The sequence below is a fragment of the Misgurnus anguillicaudatus genome, unplaced genomic scaffold (genome assembly GCF_027580225.2).
Source record: "Misgurnus anguillicaudatus unplaced genomic scaffold, ASM2758022v2 HiC_scaffold_32, whole genome shotgun sequence".
NCBI lineage: Eukaryota > Metazoa > Chordata > Actinopteri > Cypriniformes > Cobitidae > Misgurnus > Misgurnus anguillicaudatus.
This window is the reverse complement of record NW_027395282.1, coordinates 3,060,795-3,079,314: the sequence shown is the minus strand read 5'-3', so window position 1 is coordinate 3,079,314 and position 18,520 is coordinate 3,060,795. Positions and strand designations below refer to the sequence as shown.

The following is an 18,520-nucleotide window of genomic DNA, read 5'->3' as shown; positions in this document are numbered from 1 at the left end:
GTAGATATTCACTCTTCATACTCACATCCCACTGGATATACAGTAGAGGAAACATACTGGGAATTTCAAAACAGACACTTGGCTCTACATGAGGATCATCAGTTTTCTGGTCGTGTGGAGTATTTGGGAAACACACTGAGAATAAAAAATGCCAGCATGAGTGACACTGGAAGATATCAGTTCAGGATCAACACTAACACATCAGATGAAGTTTCTTGTTCTTCTGGAGTCTATCTTACTGTTACAGGTAACTGCTCATAATAAACTCTCTGTAGTGCAGCACTCATTACACTGAAGCATTATAGCTCGAGTAGGAGTCTGATATCAACACGACTGTGATTAGAGGTTTAGGTAATGCTTTATCAATCGAGCTAAATCAAAAATATGAGGCCCAACTTGGAAAATTAGTTGACATGATCTCTGTTATATGAAATCTCAGATACACGAGTGAGAAGCAGTCCAGACCCTGTGATAGATGGAGAAAAAGTGATATTAAGCTGTTTAACCAGATGCACTCTGGATAACAAACATACTTACATCTGGTATAAGAATGGAAAACAGGTAACAGATGGATTGACATTTTTAAACAAGCTGTACCTGGACTCAATCAACAGTGAGGAGCTACAAGAGTATTCCTGTACTGTAAGAGGTAACACAACATCTCATCATACATCTGACTTTACTGTTACACTGTAAAAAGTAAACTGTTGGATCAACTTAAAAAATAACTTCAGTTGGTAATACCTAAAAAAATAAGTTGTTTCTTATTGTGAAATTCAAGTGAAATTTTAAGTTAAACAAAACTAGTTTTAGTTACCAACTGAAGTAACTATTTAAAGCTACAGTCGGCAACTTTGGAGGATTGAGATGATTTTGAATGTTTTCAATTTTTATGCCCCTCCCACACTACCACCGAGCAACCTCATATCGAGCTCGTCCTCATCAGTGCGTGTTCAAGCATACAGGGTTTCCCGCAGAAAATTTTATGTGGGTTCCAGGTTCTGAGTGAGGCTGTCAATGTATGGCTCCATGACCTATTAACATTAGATGTGAGACAAAATAAATAATATTTAAGAGAATGTTTATTCATTCTTGAGCTTGCTTACTTGTGTCTGAAAATGTGCCCATAAGGTGAGATTGGAAAGAGGCGCCACACGTCTCCCCCTCTCTTCTTCGGTGTCAATATTAAGATGGGTCACCTTCTCTTTAACCTGACCTAGAAAGGAGCCCTCAGGTTGCTGTTCACCTGCTGCTTTAATTTCCCTTAACTCTTTCACCGCCATTGACGAGATTTTCCGTCTTTCCGCAATACCGCTATTATCCACCCTTCCGCAACTTTATAAACCCGGAAGTATTGCCCCATGGCAAGCGGCTGCATGTCCGCCTCTGTTTTAAAGATCGCTCTGAATGGGATCTCTATGAAAAGTCCGTCACAAAAATGGAATTATCTCTGTTTTTTGCTCAAAATGTGGTGTTTTTGCAGAAACCTACCCATATTCATAAGCTGATTACAGAAGAACCACTGAAGGTAGGATGAAACGTTTTTTTTTTTTTTGAAAGCAGAGGGTCTGTTCTTTCATTTGGTATATTGTATGTTTATATATTTAAAGAAGAACATTTTCTGGAAGGCATTAAACTTTGGTGAAAATCATGAAAAACGCTGGCGCTGGCTGGCAACTTTTTTTTTAAAACGCTGGCGGTGAAAGAGTTAATGTCTCAATGGTAATAGGAACCTAAATAGACATACAAATTAAACATGATTTTATATAAATAAAAATCATTGTGACATCACAACTTACATGGCTTTTTGATTGCCATGAAATTAATATCTTCCTTCTGGAACAATTTGGAAAGCTGTGTCAGGTAGGTCAGGATGTCTGCCTGCATGTGAACAGCTGCAATGAATCTGTAAGTTGCACAGTATGTGTACAACCCTCGTGCCACTGGGTCCTTCTTTATATTCACCTCCTCAGCAAGTCTAGCAAGCCGTGCAGGCAGATTTCTCTGAAGATTTGAAATGGCCTTCTCTTGTGATAGCCACCTAGTGCCAAATCCATTTTTTTATAAGGAATTTGGTTTAGCCTACAATGTTTAGTCTTCAGGTATTTTTATATCATGACCACCTGCTTCACATCCTCTGCAATAGTTGTGGCCGTGCCATCTGGAATGGATTCAAGATCCAAAAATTGACAGAACAGCTGTCCTTTCTTGTCTGTATATCTGAAATATTTACGAAAAACAAGTAGTCTAATCCTGTTTTTGTTACACCTTGTAAAGGCCTTTGAGAGGGGCCACGTAATGCACTTTGACGATGCATCCAGCACAGTCTGCAAAACATCCCTAGGAATAATGCAATAACTCATTTAATATAGCAATACTTTCAACATTTAGTATACAATTAGAGCTGCAACTATCGACTATTTTCTCAATCGATTAGTCTTATCGATTATTTTTTCGATTAGTCGAATAATCTAATGTATGATGATTTTTCATAATAATGATTTTTTTTCACAGACAACTAATAAATGTAACATCTGCTATTAATGCCAACATTTTATTTAAACATTTTAACAAATTAAACAACAATTTCCAACATGGAAAATAAAGTGGCAGTGCAAGAAAAATATAACTGAAATCACATAAAAACAATCCAGCATAAATTCAGCCCAACATAAAGTGCAAAATGGCCTTTATTCACCATAAACAAAAATATTCTAAGGATTATTTTATATAATTCATAGACAAATAATAAAGGTAACAACATTTGCTATTAATGCCAAGTTGCCGGCATTAAGCATTTTCCTATTTAATCAAACAAACATTTCCAAAATAAAAATAAAGTGGCAGTGCCAAGGAAAATATAACAGATCACATTAACAAGTTAAACACAAATTCACCCCACATAAACTGTGCAAAATGGGCATTTTTTAACTTGCACAATAAAATAGGCATATATTAATACCTGAAAATAAAAAAGTCACAAAATTAAATATATAAAACCTGAATAAACATCAACTTAAACATTGAACTTTTCTGAAGTTCTGGGTAAAAAAATGTTTAGCTAGAATGATGGTGGAGGAATGTAAGCATGTCTACATGCTCTGCAGTCAGACTTGCTCTTTTCTTGCTCACAATGTTTCCGGCAGCAGAAAAGAGGCGTTCGGATGGGGTAGATGTTGCAGGAATAGACAAGTATTGCCATTATGGCCAAGATAGGAAACCTTCCTTCATTTACCTTCCACCAGTTGAGAGGATTTTCATTCTTTTGGATAGGTGGTTGGTTCACTAAAATACATTAGTACCTCATTCCCCACCATTACACTTTCAGTTTCATCATTACCTTTTTCATTGTCTCCCTCAGTGTTGCTGGGCTCATCTGAATCTTCAAAACCCAGCAAAGTGTCCAGCAGAGACACTGGCCTTCTCTCTGAAGCGAGGGGTATGGCATTTGCGTCCTCCTGTTCCACATTAAGTTGCTGTGTTTCCTCTCTCTCACTTTTTTTTGTTGCAGTGCAAGAGCTTGAATTTTGACTTGCACTTTAAGGCTCTCTTCTTCCGACAGAAACCTAAGTTTTCGAAATCGTGGGTCAAGAGCAGCAGCAATAATACATACATTATGTGCATCATCTCTGAATGTGGTCTCTTTCATCCATCGAGAAGCAATCTCTTCTGCCGCAGCAGCTTGAAAAGCCTTGACAGCTGTGGTCTCAAATGTGGTGTTCTGTGCTGACTTTTGAAGGCCCTTCACCAGTGGAGGTAGAGCAGAAACAGTGACATAATCCTGTGCACTTAGGAAGACTGTAGCACACTCAAAGGGCTTTAGGGCTTGTTCGAGTTCTTCAAGTAGGCTCCACTGATCACCCTTCAGATCCAGGTAGCGCTTCCCTCGCTGTGTGACTTCAGGGTCTGAAAGGGTTGCTGTCACGGGCCACCTCTGTTCCAGCAAGCGACTGATCATGTAAAATGTACTATTCCATCTTACTGATACATCTTGTGTTAGATTATGCTGAGGAGTACCCATTTGTTGCTGCTTGGCTTTGAGCTTGGTGCTGGCCAGCTCGCTCTTTTTGAAATGTTCTACGAGGCATCTTGCAGCACTTACTGTCTTGTTGATCTGCGCATTCTTTAGAGCATGGTTCACGATTAGCTGCAGTGTATGGCCAGCACACCTGAGTGAAGTAACCCTGTGCCTCTCTTCCAGGATTCTTAAAGCTGCAACAACATTAGCAGCGTTGTCATGTACAACAACCAACACTTTAGCCATGGATATACCAAATTTCTCTGCTGCTTGTTCCACCCAACCAGCAATATTTTCAGCTGTATGACGTTCTTCGAGTGGCATTGTGGTCAGGTTATAGGAAATCAGCTCCCAGTTTTCATTAATAAAATGACAGGTGACACCCAAGTATGCCTCAGTGGCTATACTTGTCCATGCATCTGTTGTGAGAGTGATTTTTGTTTTGACCTTTTTGAGTGAAGTTTTCACTTTCTCAAGTGTCATCTCATATTTGTTTTCCATTAATGTAGTGAAATGAGGCCTGCTGGGAAGCGTGTACCCTGGACATAATGTGCTGACCATGTCACGGAAGCCGTGACCTTCCACAATCGAAAGAGGCCTCATATCCTTCACAATCATTTTGAGAATGCTGTCAGTAATCCCAGCGGCCATAATGGGTGTGCATACAGTGGCATTCCGTTTTTGAAAAAAATCGGACACACAGCTTTGCCTTTTCCTGAGAAACAAAACAAACATTTCAACATGAAGTCTATGTGAAATTTCCATTAATTAACCAATAACAATAATTACAAATGTTAAGATTTATGCAGTGCAGGCAAAGGTGTGTTTTAGGAAAGGTGTTTATTACAGCTGCGTTCACTATTGAGACTGATAACAGTAGCTGTTGAACATCTCTTCAACTTAACTGTCACAACAGTATTTTAACCATAGAAATTAAATGAAATGTTTTTCAGGTGGCTATAAAGCAAAAGGTATTTTTTATTAAAAATACAACAAAACTTTATCCAAACCAATGTAACAATGTCACGTCTAGTCCGTGACATGTTTTGTGTATTGCACTGATCCGTCTCACCTGGACTTTCATTGACTCATTACGCCAATACACCACACCTGTCATGTTTAATTGTCTTTGTATTTATATGCCTTTGTTCTGTCACACCGGTCGCCGGATTATTGTCATTGCTACCCTGTCTGTTCCTTGTGTTGGATGTTCCTGTGTTCCTGTATTCACCATGTCAGCCCTCGTGTTTTTATTATTAAATGTTATTTATTTTGAACTTTGCGTTTGCGTCCTGTCTCTCCTTCCGTGTCATGACAGAATAATCCGGCCAGCATTGGACGCAGCAAGTTCACGGAGGGCGGCTCCCCCAGGAGTTTCGTCGAGGGGGAGTAGTGACATCAGGGTTCATTCCTCATCAGCCCCGATGTCTCTTGGGGACCACCGTGAGCGATCGCTCGCTCCTGTGGGAGGAGGATCGGCCCAGGCGGTCCCCCAACGGTTGAGTCGTCGTCGACGGTCCCTCGGAGGACCACCATCCTGCTCGCAGGGGGATCCGGAACGGACCACGCCCGATCATTTCCCCGGGGTGGCTACCGAGCGAGGGTCTCCGTTTCCGCGAGGGGATGGGAGATGATTTCCGGGGGCATCTGATCGTCGACGATTCCCAGGAGGGGGGTAATTCGTCTGCCTCGGTTCTCGGAGCGATCGCTCCGGTTCTCCTGGCGCAGTCCGGCCAACCGTTCTGTTGGTCTCATCCCGGCGGCTGCCGGCTTCGCCAGGGTCCCCAAGCCCTCCAACCCTCCCTTGGACTCTCGCTACCAGACTTTGTTTGTTGTGTTTTATGTGAGTGTCTGGTAGCCACTCGTAGAGGGGAGGGTTATGTCACGTCTAGTCCGTGACATGTTTTGTGTATTGCACTGATCCGTCTCACCTGGACTTTCATTGACTCATTACGCCAATACACCACACCTGTCATGTTTAATTGTCTTTGTATTTATATGCCTTTGTTCTGTCACACCGGTCGCCGGATTATTGTCATTGCTACCCTGTCTGTTCCTTGTGTTGGATGTTCCTGTGTTCCTGTATTCACCATGTCAGCCCTCGTGTTTTTATTATTAAATGTTATTTATTTTGAACTTTGCCTTTGCGTCCTGTCTCTCCTTCCGTGTCATGACAAACAAAGAAAATTAGGTAAATGTACAATTTTATTACACTTTCTTCTAATATTTAATAAGCAGCGTTTACGCTGCTGTTACTTTAAAGTAAAGCTGGCTTTCTGTGCACGCGGTCACATGCACGTGTGACAGTAACGGATTATTTCATAACTTCTTATTAATATAAAACATGTCCCGCTCTTTATTTACTGTTTCAACATACTGCCCAGATCAGGCGCCTTGCAGTTCGTATTAAATAAAGATGTAAACGCAGCTGTATTAAGCACAACATAGTGTATAGCCTGCATTCTATTGCTGTGTAAAAACATACAGTAATAGTTCAAATACTTACGCTGCCGTCTCGTCGTTTTGAGGTCGGAGAGCGCCAGGATGCTTTCGTTTAAGGTGTTCGTGCATAGATGTTGTGCTGCTGTGGTATGCCATCTCCATTTTGCACAATGTGCAGAGCACCATTTTATTCGGTCTTTGCTTGAAGAATTCCCAAACTTTTGACCTCGTTCTGGCTGTTTGGTTTAACGGCGGATTGACCGTATCACTGTGAGCTGACGCCGCCATCGTTTCAAATGATAAATGTAAACAGTGTGACGCATCGACGCACTTCCGGCAAATCGACGTAATTACGTAATCGACGTAATCGACTTGGTCGCACGTCGTTCCAGCCCTATATAAAATAAATAATAAATAATAATCAACTCACTATGTTCTGTGTGGTACAGCCACCCTGCATATTTAGGGTCCATAGCCCACTCCGGGTTCCACCCATTACGTCGCTGTTTAGAGGTTTGCGGGGGATCTGCCGTTGGAGGTGGGGGCTGTGGGGGTGATGAAGGCTGTACGGTGGGGTAGGTCTGCTGCATCGTATGAAGAATGCAGCAATTTAAGGTTGTGTTTTTCAGTCCATTTGGCTGTGTACAATGCGACAGAAAACACGTGCAATTGTCAAACGTATAAGACCTGTAAACGCAACTAGCCTTGATAAGAAAACATTACACCTATCATAATAATTGCAGATGCTTCGAGCCAATAGTTGACAGATTATCATAGTATTTAAAGAATTTAGATCGTTTAGAATAATTATCTTACCTCGATGGCTATCCATATGCTAGATGAACGTCTTCCCCCAAAAAGGTTTTCTTTTTCCCTGAATAAAAAATGTTGTAGAACGTCCGGCGAACGATGATAGATAGCGCGAAGATTGTAAAAACTGATTATTTCCCACTATTTATTACATTTCTTAATGGAGTGTAACTACTGTCGCATGTAAATAATGCAAATAAATAATGTGAGCAAGAGCGCTCTACAATTATATAGAATCAACAGGCACGTGCAATTTAGCTAGCAGGTGAAGAAGTCAAACAACAAAATCACCAGATAACTTACTTTAAATGTGCAAGAACTATAAACTAATACAATAACAGGCTTAAATAAACCCAAAACATAAGTCTACTTACAGTTCTCACGAACACACGTACTGGCTAGTTATCCTCCAGTGACTGACACGTTTTTCCCTCATTTCAGCCATTGTGACACGTGTGCCCGTGTTTTTTATTTTTTGGACGACCTTGTTAAGGTGGTAGGATTTCCAAGCTTAGGCGGGCTGCCTTAACTATAAAGTGCTGCGGGAAACCCTGAGCATACTTAGATTACTTACATAACACTCAGAAATACAATAAATGATTGATAAAGCACAATTACCTGTCAAGAAGAAATATGGCAAGCTCTGCATCCAGCTTGAACCCTTTAAAAGCTCATAGATCCCTCCACCTTTCAAATGCTGGCCTGATATTGATCCTAGTTTTATTACAGGCACGGTCGCTTTCTATCTTCGTTTCCTTCTTTTCCTTGGTTGTTTTCTTTTCATTGGTTGTTCTTCTAGCTCTGGTTGTTAGCCAAGGAATCAAAAGTTTGTTAGTGAATGTTCTCCCCGCCATCACGCTGCGTTCAATATAAGGTGGATTAATGTGATATTAGGCTTGTTCGACTTCAAGCAGCACCACAAGAACCGATCTTGCCGACTGCAACTTTAAGTAGATCCAACTTTTCACTTGTTACAGTGTAAATGATAAAATAGATAGTTTCAGTCCTTGATGCTGATTGGTTTATTCTCAGCTATGACATCATCACTGACCTACTTTCAGTCTCACTGTGCAGCACTCATAGCTGATCATTAATATTGAAGTGAGATGCTACAAAATTACAGCTTCTGCAGGTTTCAAAGTCAGGTGTCAGTGTGCCGCGTTGTTTTGTGTACCATCATTACTGGAGAAACCCCTAAAAAAGAAGATGAGGAAACACAATCAAGGTGGAATTATTATTTTCTAACGCAAGCTTTACTTTAAATGTACTAACACAACCAAAAGTGAAAGTGTTTTAGCGCTGCCAGTGGCACTGAACGTCATAGCGCATCACTCAGAACTTTTGTGTTATTTTGAAAATATGCACACAGCTGTCATGATGGTTATTTGCTGAGTAGCGCTGTGATAACGGCTGCAGTGAGACTGAAATCTGAGAATCACAGAAAAGTCAAATTCTGAATGTTCTGCCTTTCCTGAATATAACTGAGTTTGTGTCTTTTTTTCAGATACGATGGACAAAACAAATGCTTAAATACATAAAACTGTATGATACTGATTAAAACAAGGCTTGGCTTTCTGAAGGTTTGCTACTATAATGTTTTAATAAAGCTTTTTTGTACCTGCCTTTCAGAGATATGACACACCCTGAACTTGTGGACTTCCTCAGAGTCGACACTTTGATGACATCATGTAGTGCAGACTTTAGGGATACTTGCACACAAGGGCACACCAGAGCCGTGTTTTGGAACAGACTCGAGCATCATGCCGAAAATAAGAAGAGAAGTTGCCCATCAGTGTGTCTGATGTAAATGAGCTTTTTTATTAAACTGTCACAGTCCCAGATTGTCTGCCAGCCTTTAAGCTCATTTACACGCTGCTTATTTTTAGACCCACATGAGGTCCATTGGAAAGTCTGAAAGTAAGTTTTCATCAGCTCAATTTAATACGTTTTATAGGTTTTAAATTATATACATTAATTTCTTAATAGTTTCTCCAAATACCAATTTAGAAAATATAAAACATATGCAGATTATTGGCTCAGTTTATTAGTAATGAAAGGAACAGGTTTATAAAAATATAAAACATAATCTGTCCTGTGAATCGAGTTGAGACTGTTTCTCAAGAATAAGAGCACTAGCAGTAAAAAGATGAAGATTAATGATTAGATTTATTTCTGCTGGAGACATAAAAGATGAAGTAAAGATAAGAGACATCTTTTACAGGACTGAGCAATAATTAACAGCTATAAATTAACTTTTAATATAAAAGTATGTAATAGTTGTCAAAATATGTAAAGTTCAAGCATGTTATGAAATGCTTTCCTTCTTCTTATGCTATAAAAAGTGTCAAAAAGAGTTTCTTTAACATCCGCTTGAGTACGAGAAAATGAGATAATATCATTAAATGATCTACTACAACTTCAACTGCTCATAATAATGCTGTATTTATACATTTATAAGGACTAAAGTGATGCTATTGATCATAAGAGCTTTTACCATTTGTGTTTTATTTATCTTTTGTTAAACAATAATTAAATAACATTTTAAAAAAATTAAAAAGGAAATTAAAAAGCCGTGTCATGAATTGATGTTTATGTTGTGAATTTTACACTTGTTTTTGAGGTTGTCTCTGATATGATGTGTTTTGCTTACAAGTCTAATCTAGTATTAAACTGAAGCTGGTATAAACTGGTTTTCTGGGCAGAGATGTCTATCACACAGTCTCATCCTGTTTAAGTGGTTTGTGGCAAAGCCGATCAAGTTTTTATGCTGATTCAAGAACACGACACTCATTTTTAATCTGTCTTTAGAATTTAAAAAAATATATTTGTGTTATGTGTCTGTCGTCTGATTGGTCTGACTGCTCTTTCGCAAGGGCTTCTGGGTTGGTAAAGTGCACAAAGCCTGCTGCAGACAGCATCAAGGGGGCAAAGGGGGCGCTGATGAGCACACTTTGAAGCGTAAAAATGACAGACGTGACACCCTACGAACTTGTAGACTAAGTGAGCGCACACAATTTTCTAAATATGTTACTTCATTGAACATTTTTGTTAACAAGTTTTACAATTTCAGAGAAACAATTACATTCAGTTTTCCCACAAGTTCAATCTAAATATAAAAAATGTGCAGATTATTTCTGTCTCAGTTTATTAGTAATGAAAGGAACAGGTTTATAAAAATATAAAACATAATCTGTCCTGTGAATCGAGTTGAGACTGTTACTCAAGAATAAGAGCACTAGCAGTAAAAAGATGAAGATTAATGATTAGATTTTTTTCTGCTGGAGACATAAAAGATGAAGTAAAGATAAGAGACATCTTTTACAGGCAGTGGCGTCTATATGCTTGTTGTATCTCACAGTAAGTTTGTTTCTGCAATATGAAAATGAGAGTTATGTGATTCCCATTACAAATCCAGCCAATAACCAACTTACAACGTCTGTGTTTGTTAGTTCAGTTTGTTAGATCAGTCTGAATGTAAAAAAAATGTGTGTTATGTTAAGCAGTTCAAAATAAAATAAATCTGTTTTTATATGTCTAACTTAATTCTATATACTCATTATTACTGTCGTGCAATTCAAATGAAAACCCTTCAGGCAATGTTGGGGCATGTGGGGCTCCAGTTTCTTGGACTTTCTTTAGGGCCCCCAAAATGGTAAACACGTCACTGTTTACAGGACTCTCCAACAAATAACAGCTACACGTAAAGATAAGAATAGTTATCAGATTATGTAAAATTCAGGCATGTTATAAAATGCTTTCCTTCTTATTATGCTATGAAAAGTGTTTAAAAGTGAAGGAGAGTCTTTCTTTAACATCCGCTTGAGTACGATAATCAGATCATTAAATGATCTACCACAACTTCAAACCGGTTGAAGTCAAAGATCTCCACAAGAACGTATGTATTCACATGTATATGTATTGAATCTTTGAAATGTTACGAAAAGTTGTGTTTTATTTTACTGTAATAACTGTCAAATGAATTGAGCATCACAATGATGTTTTATTTTTTTAAGAAAAGAGTTTTAGGTCTTATGTGACTTTCTACAAAACTACATCATGAACTTCAGACTCTCATCATTGATCCTGCTGTTACACATTCAAGGTATGAACACTTTTGAGTAGATGACAGTTTTGTGGTTGTTGGACATTTGGGAAAAGCATCAGTGTTGTTTACTGCATTAAGACAGTGATATAAGACAAGAGTCAGTACAAACCTTAATTATTCAAACAAAAAAATGTACAGCTGTCACCGGGGCAGTGCCCTTTCAAAAGTAAACTTTATTTCTACATAAACAGTGCATATAAGTATCTCAAAGGTACATATTAATACATCTGAGGTATGTAAATAGTTCATATTAGGAAATAATTTTTCTGACAGTTTAAGTAAAGACGAGCTGGAGAGGCCAGAATGTAACCACAAAGTTGTCTTCCCACAGACGCTTTACATGTAATTGACTGTTTTGTGTTTGTAAGGGTGGATTCACTACAGTGGTTCAGTCTGTATGAACGCTGAAATGACTGAGAAATGTTAACAGCAAGTATTTCTTGTCAATTATCACCCTTCTGCAACTTATACCAGCGATGGAAATAAGCGCAGTTATGATAGCAAAATATGTTGGAAAGCATTGTAAGAATATAAATATATATTTCTCAATCGGATGCAAAAATACATTGTTCACATGTGCAGAACATTTGTGCTCAAGTTCACGTCTTATATTTAACTCTTATTTACATCTCACATAATTCCGTCACAGAAACATGCAATAGTAAGGTAATGGCCATGTATTTTATGACGTCACGTGCTGTAGATTCTGCAGCATTCATGAATACTTTCATAACATTAGGACAAAAAGCCTTTTGAAAATTGTATTTTTATTGCCTATATCTGAAAACATCTTAAAAACAAATTTCTCCAACTCAGCTTTATACATTTATACAGAGATAAAGTGTGAACTCGACAGAGATGGTGTGCGCTGGGTGGGGTTGCCAAGTCTTTTGCTTTTTTTCGGCTACTGTTTAAACTGTCTCCACGGGTTGTTTTTTCATGTGGGTTAAAGATGAAAGGATTTTGTTTATTAGTTATTGGTATTTGGGCTGTGAATAATCATTGGGATGCTTTTGGGCATGCATGTAAACTGTATTGTTGTAACCTTTAAACGTATCAAATTCAGTCGGATTGACAAAATTTAGTGCATATAAACATATCCATTGAGAACTGAAATCTAGGCCTAATGGCCTGAATCCCAGAGCTTAAGTAAAAAAGAAAATCATAGAAAATGAACAGAACCCAAAAGCAGAGCACATGAAGACCAGAATAAAGAAGGATGAGCACAAGAAGAAAAAACAGACAGAAGACACTTTTACTAAAGGGATTTACTAAAAATGCACGGTTGATAATTAGCTTTAAAAAGGTATCGTCTAGTTATTTTTGCATACGCATTTCTAGAAGTTTCGCTTTCAGACGCAAAATTTATGCGAGGATATTGTTTAAACGATTCACGCAATGCGACTTACTTTTTTCCCCGCGTGTGATATTACTCGTATTTGAGCCAATATTTAATGCCGAAAAAAAGCATGTCATTTTGAGCTTGAAATGGTTGCAATTGTTGCTGATAATAGAGACATTAGATGTGCGTTGTACAAAGGAGAGGAACATGTAACACTTTATTTGGAATTCCAGAGGAACATATTATACCCCAATATTATTAACCCCAATATTAAACTATCTCTGGAATATTGTCAAGATAGTATTCATTTTCTTGATATTACTATCTCCAAAGATGAGGATGGTGCCCTATATATGACAGTATTTCGAAAACGTACTGATAGAAACACCATTCTACATGCTAAAAGTTTTCACCCTAAGTTTTTCAAGGATAATGTCCCCTATGGACAATTCCAGAGAATAAGGAGAATTTGTGATTTGGATAATTTGTTTGAGGATAAACCAAAAGAAATCTCGCTTTAAGGAATGGGGTTACAAAGACATAATCCTCCTAAAAGCATTGAATAGGACCAAATCTCTAAATAGAGAATCACTTTTATTAAGAAACCCACCTAAGCCTAAAAAGATATACCTATTTTTGTTAAAACGTACAGCACAGAGGCAGAACAAATTAAGAGCATGATAAGGAAGAATTGGGGTACCATTCAAAGTGATGTCACGCTTGGCCAATTGTTTCCAGAACCACCTTTGGTCAATTTTAGGAGATGTCCGACAATTCGAGACAAATTGGTCCGGAGCTATTTGAAACCAGAATGTTCACAAATGTGGTTGAAATCTAAACCCAAAGGTTCTTATAAATGTCATCATTGCAATCATTGCACTAATGTTGTACAGACTAAAACCTTTGATGATGTAGTAGCCATAAACAATACAAAATTAACCACTTTATAAGCTGTAAAACTGTCTTTGTTATATGTAAGGAATAATTGACGACGGGCCATTGAATTATTTAAAAATAATGCACACCCAAGGTGCAATGCGGCACAACGCAAAGCGGAGTGCCGTTACACCGTGGGTATGCATTATTTTCAAATAATTCAAAGGACCGGGGTCAATTATTCCTCTTATACCACGGTTACCACAAACATTGCTCTATTGCCTAATTTTAAGACATTTGACAAGTTAGGTGTGCAGTTATCAGAAATTAATGCATACCCACGGAACATTTCTCAGCCAATAAGAATACAGCATTTAACAGACCCGTGGTATAAACAGATTGGAATGCCCAGGGTGCAAAGTGTTTTATATTGGAAGAACTAAGAGACGTCTACAAGACAGACTGGCTGAAGTATGCAATTCGAATAAGTAATATGAACTATCCTATGGCAAGACACTATAGTGAACACCATAAGAGTGATCCATCGACCTTACAGGTCTGTGGCATTGATCATATCCCACTGTGGATAGACAAAAACAACTGAATCAGAGAGAAAGTTTTTGGATTGATAAATTACAGGCTACTAGATACCCAGGTCTTAATGAAGAGCTTGATCTGAGTGTCTTTCTTTAATTTATTGATTTATTCTATTTTTTGTGAGTATTATATTTGACACTTGCTTGTATATTTAGTTAGATTTTTTGTGTTTATTGTGATTTTTTTGAAGGACCTAGGAGGACATCTAGTGGACTGTTTATTATCCTACAACTTTGTACCTTAATTTCTAACAGATGGTGTTATTCTGATTGGTGTCAAAGGTTATAAATCTCTTCCTGTTTGTTGAAATGTGTTTACTCCCTGACGAAGGCTTGTTTGCCGCAAAGCGTAAGAGTTTTTATAGGTTTATTATGACCAAGCCGTATTAATAAAGGCTTTTTACTTTTTTAGAGAGTGCCTTTGAGTTTTTCTTTGTTTTTGCTATGTCTGTGTTTAATTCCAACATGTACAGCATTTCTATTCTGCATACAAATTCACATTTTGGTGACTATAATGATTGTATCTGTTGAAAATGTGACAATGAGTTTACTGTTTTAGGGGCAGTTTCCCGGACAGAGCTTATCCTAGTCCCAGACTAAAATGCATGTTGTCAATTTCAAAACACCTTGTACTGACATATTTTAAGATATATCAGTGCCATTGTTTTGTCTCAAGATGCCTACCAGTATTGTTTTTTGTAAGGTATGTTTGTAAAACTTCTTAAATGTCCTAAAATAACTAAGGCCTAGCCCTGGATTAATCTAAACCCTGTCTGGGAAACCGCCCCATAGAGGCCTAAGCAATGTTGGATGACGAACTTGTCTGGTGTTCCTTATGGAGTTCTTCTGTAACTCTTATAAAACTGTTATTATATGGTCACAGTTCACTGTTAAATGGCAAATTTCTAAAGAAATGTATTTGGTTGTTTTAATGAAAGTAATATTCTTGCATTTTATAATTGAATTAAATGTTAATATGTTTAAATGTTAACACACAAATAAAGTTATTGCTGAAGTGAAAACAATCTTGTTTCAGTTATTTTATTAAGTGTTAACTTTTAAGAAAATAACTATACAAATGGGAAATTTAATTTAGCTGTAATGTTTAAGTTAATTAAATGAAAAGATAAAACATTGGCAGGGATAAGTTTAGATTAGGGATGCACCGATAGGATTTTTTTGGGCCGATACCGATTCCGATTTAAACAGACAACTTCTGGCCGATACCGATGCCGATACCGATATTAAACACTTGTATACAATACTATACAGTTGGTCTATTAGCTAGTTTATTTCTGCATCAAATTATTTTTACTGAACATGGATTGGATCTAATTAACATTCAACTGACCAACATAATAAGAGAGGCACAAATTAAGCTAAAACAAATATAATAAGACAGCATGACAACCTTCAAAGGTGGTTTTTGCTATTCAGCATTTATTTTATTAACAACATTAACTCATTTTTTTTTTTACATATAATGGATTTCTTTATGCAGTTAATTAATAAACAATCGGTATCGGCCTGTCTCGTGCTATTGCCGATATGCCGATGGTTTCAAATTCATCAAAAATCGGCCGATAAATATCGGTGGCCGATACATCGGTGCATCACTAGTTTAGATAGTTGATAAAATTTTACAATAAAGTTGAATTTGTTAACATTATTAAATACATCAGCTAATTTGAGGTCAAATAGGTGAGATGTAAAAAAACTCATAAATAAACTCAGATTTATTCAAATTAATTTACATCATTGATCTCTAGTGCAGGATTTTACATTTGAATCTCTAAAATAGGCTTACATCTACATTATATTGTGTTACTAATGTCAATAATATTTCATTTTTTTAGGGTCCTTAACATTGAATAACTTTAATGTAACCTGTAATGAACTGAATATTTGTGCTGCGAGAGGGAATGAGGTAACAGTGAGGTGCAATTACTCAAACATCAACATCACAACTGGGTTCTGGTTCAGTCAGAAACAGAGAACAAACTGGAGAAACAAAGATGAACCTGAAGATTTGACTTTAGATTCAGATTACTCAGGACGAGTGAATCAAGAGATCACTGAAGATTACTCACATCTCACAATATATGACCCGAGAGAGAGAGACAGTGGAGAATATCAGCTCATGTTCATTATGAAGGATGGAGTTAAACATCTCAGCTCAGTCACAGTCAATCTAACAGTCACAGGTACATTTGAAGAGTTTGGTTCCAAAACGCAATAAACGCCATTTTTGAAAAAAATGAGTTACTGCCAGAATCAGTATTATATCAGGTCAGTATTATAAAGTAAATTCTTAATTTTATGCAAAATCCAATTTCCGCAGTGTTATTCTGTCATCTTTTCTCCCTTTTTTCCCAAAATGCAATAAACGCCACTCCCCCTTTTCTACAGAATGCCATAAATCCACTCCTCCACAGATAACAGCGCACCTCACGCAATGTAAACAACGAATGGCGGCGCGTTGAGTACACGGAATCCTAGTTTTCCTCATCTACTATGTACTTCGTGATCACCAAACAAACAAAAACAAAATAATACTTTGATAGCATTGATAAACCTGTGATGGTTTTCTGTGACGGGAAAGAAACGTAAGCCATCAACATCTAATAATTTACGCAGAGGAACTCGGGAGACCGGTGCTTGTTTGGCCGGGCCGACAGCATCAAGTTACTGTCATGATAACACATTGACCCCAGGGGATCTTATGAAAAACTTTCCATAATTTTACTCAAAGTCAACGAAAATCGAGCAGGACCAAAACATTTTACAGCTGATCGCTTTGAAAAACGTTAAGCGACGACGTCAAGTTTAACCGATGCCTTCTTAATATCACAAAGTAAGTGTTTTGATTAATGACATTAATGTTTATATTTTTAATTAGTGTGTACTAGTCAACTAAATGAATATAACATGGCAAAGATGAATGCACATTTATATAGGCGATTGATTCAATGGATTTATAGCATTTTTTATAAAAACTTGTCATGGATTTATTGCATTTTGTGGAAAAAATAATCCGTTTTTATAATAAATCTTTGAAAATCAATTTATGGATTTGAATTTTTTATGTTTTTATAACCTAAAGATGCTATGTGAAAGTTTGTAACAGAAAATAGTGGTTTTCATCTTGTCACTTTCTTGGTATAGAAAACACGTTTTTACCGAAATTTGTCAAAATGGATTTATTGCGTTTTGGAACCAAACTCTTCATTTACATTCTCATCAGTCCAGTTAAACTCTTTTCATTTCTCATCTAATGTAAGATTTTCATTATTTAGTTTTACAGGTAAAGATGAATCCTGAATCTACAGGACAGCGAGTAAAACTGAGCTGTGATACCTCCTGCCCTTTAACATCTAAATATTTTTATCACTGGTTCAAGAATGGACAACCTTTTAAAAATAGTCAAAGCATATCTGTATCATCCAGTGAAAACACTGACAGTTATTCCTGCTCTGAGTCTTTTTCAGTTCCCTCTTCATCTGTATGTGAGTCTGACATTTACACAATATTTAAATTAAAATTGAAGAACAAATTTTGCAGTTTTCTTGTTGATTCATATACAGTATGAGTGTGTTTGTAATTGATTGTGAATGTTACAGCAGTATTTTGTGACTCTTTCAGGTCTTTCTAACAGTAGCTGTTGGGGTGTGACTTACACCTCTACAAGAGTTTGTGCTTTAGTGGGATCAACAGTAAATATTCACTCTTCATACTCACATCCCACTGGATATACAGTAGAGAAAACATACTGGGATTACTTTTTTGGTAGTGAATCCAGAGATCTGCGTGAGGTTCATCAGTTTTCTGGTCGTGTGGAGTTTGTGGGAAACACACTGAGAATCAAAGACGTCAACACGAGTGACACTGGAAGATATCGATTCATCATCATCACTAACACATCAGATAAAGTTTCTGGTTCTCTTGGAGTCTATCTTACTGTTACAGGTAACTGCTCATAATAAACTCTCTGTAAAGCTGCTTTCACTGATCAGATTTGATGAATATATTTATGATACAGATTTAGGGTCCTTAAAATTTTTTTAATGTTTTGTTAAACAATGAGTAGATTACATTTTAAATATTAAAATGCCAATGCTATCAATCATTTGAGTTATTCATCTAAAATTTCATCTCGTCTGAACGCTGTATGATGTTTATGTTGTGAATGTTACACTTGTTTTTGAGGTTGTCCATGTTGAAAATAATATGATGTGTTTTGTACTGCATATATGATGCTGCTGTATCTGAATGGCTTCATTAGTTGGACTATCCAGTTTACCAGCTTGCAAGCATGGTTGATTGGATGCTGG

General features: G+C 37.2%; 1 protein-coding gene across 4 annotated transcripts in view; it reads left to right on the top strand.

Moving 5' to 3' along the window:
- Positions 1 to 9,806, top strand: part of LOC129453070 (uncharacterized) — a 206,855-nt gene extending 197,049 nt beyond the window's left edge. Inside the window, exon 7 of one of the 4 annotated variants that reach the window (XM_073865617.1) lies at positions 8,775 to 9,806. In XM_073865617.1, the coding sequence (XP_073721718.1) occupies positions 8,775 to 8,800 (26 nt within the window). In that variant the 3' untranslated portion in view covers positions 8,801 to 9,806. The remainder of the gene's footprint in view (positions 1 to 8,774) is intronic. The other 3 variants (XM_073865616.1, XM_073865615.1, XM_073865614.1) reach the window with 3 other exon arrangements.
- The last annotated feature ends 8,714 nt before the right edge of the window (positions 9,807 to 18,520 follow it).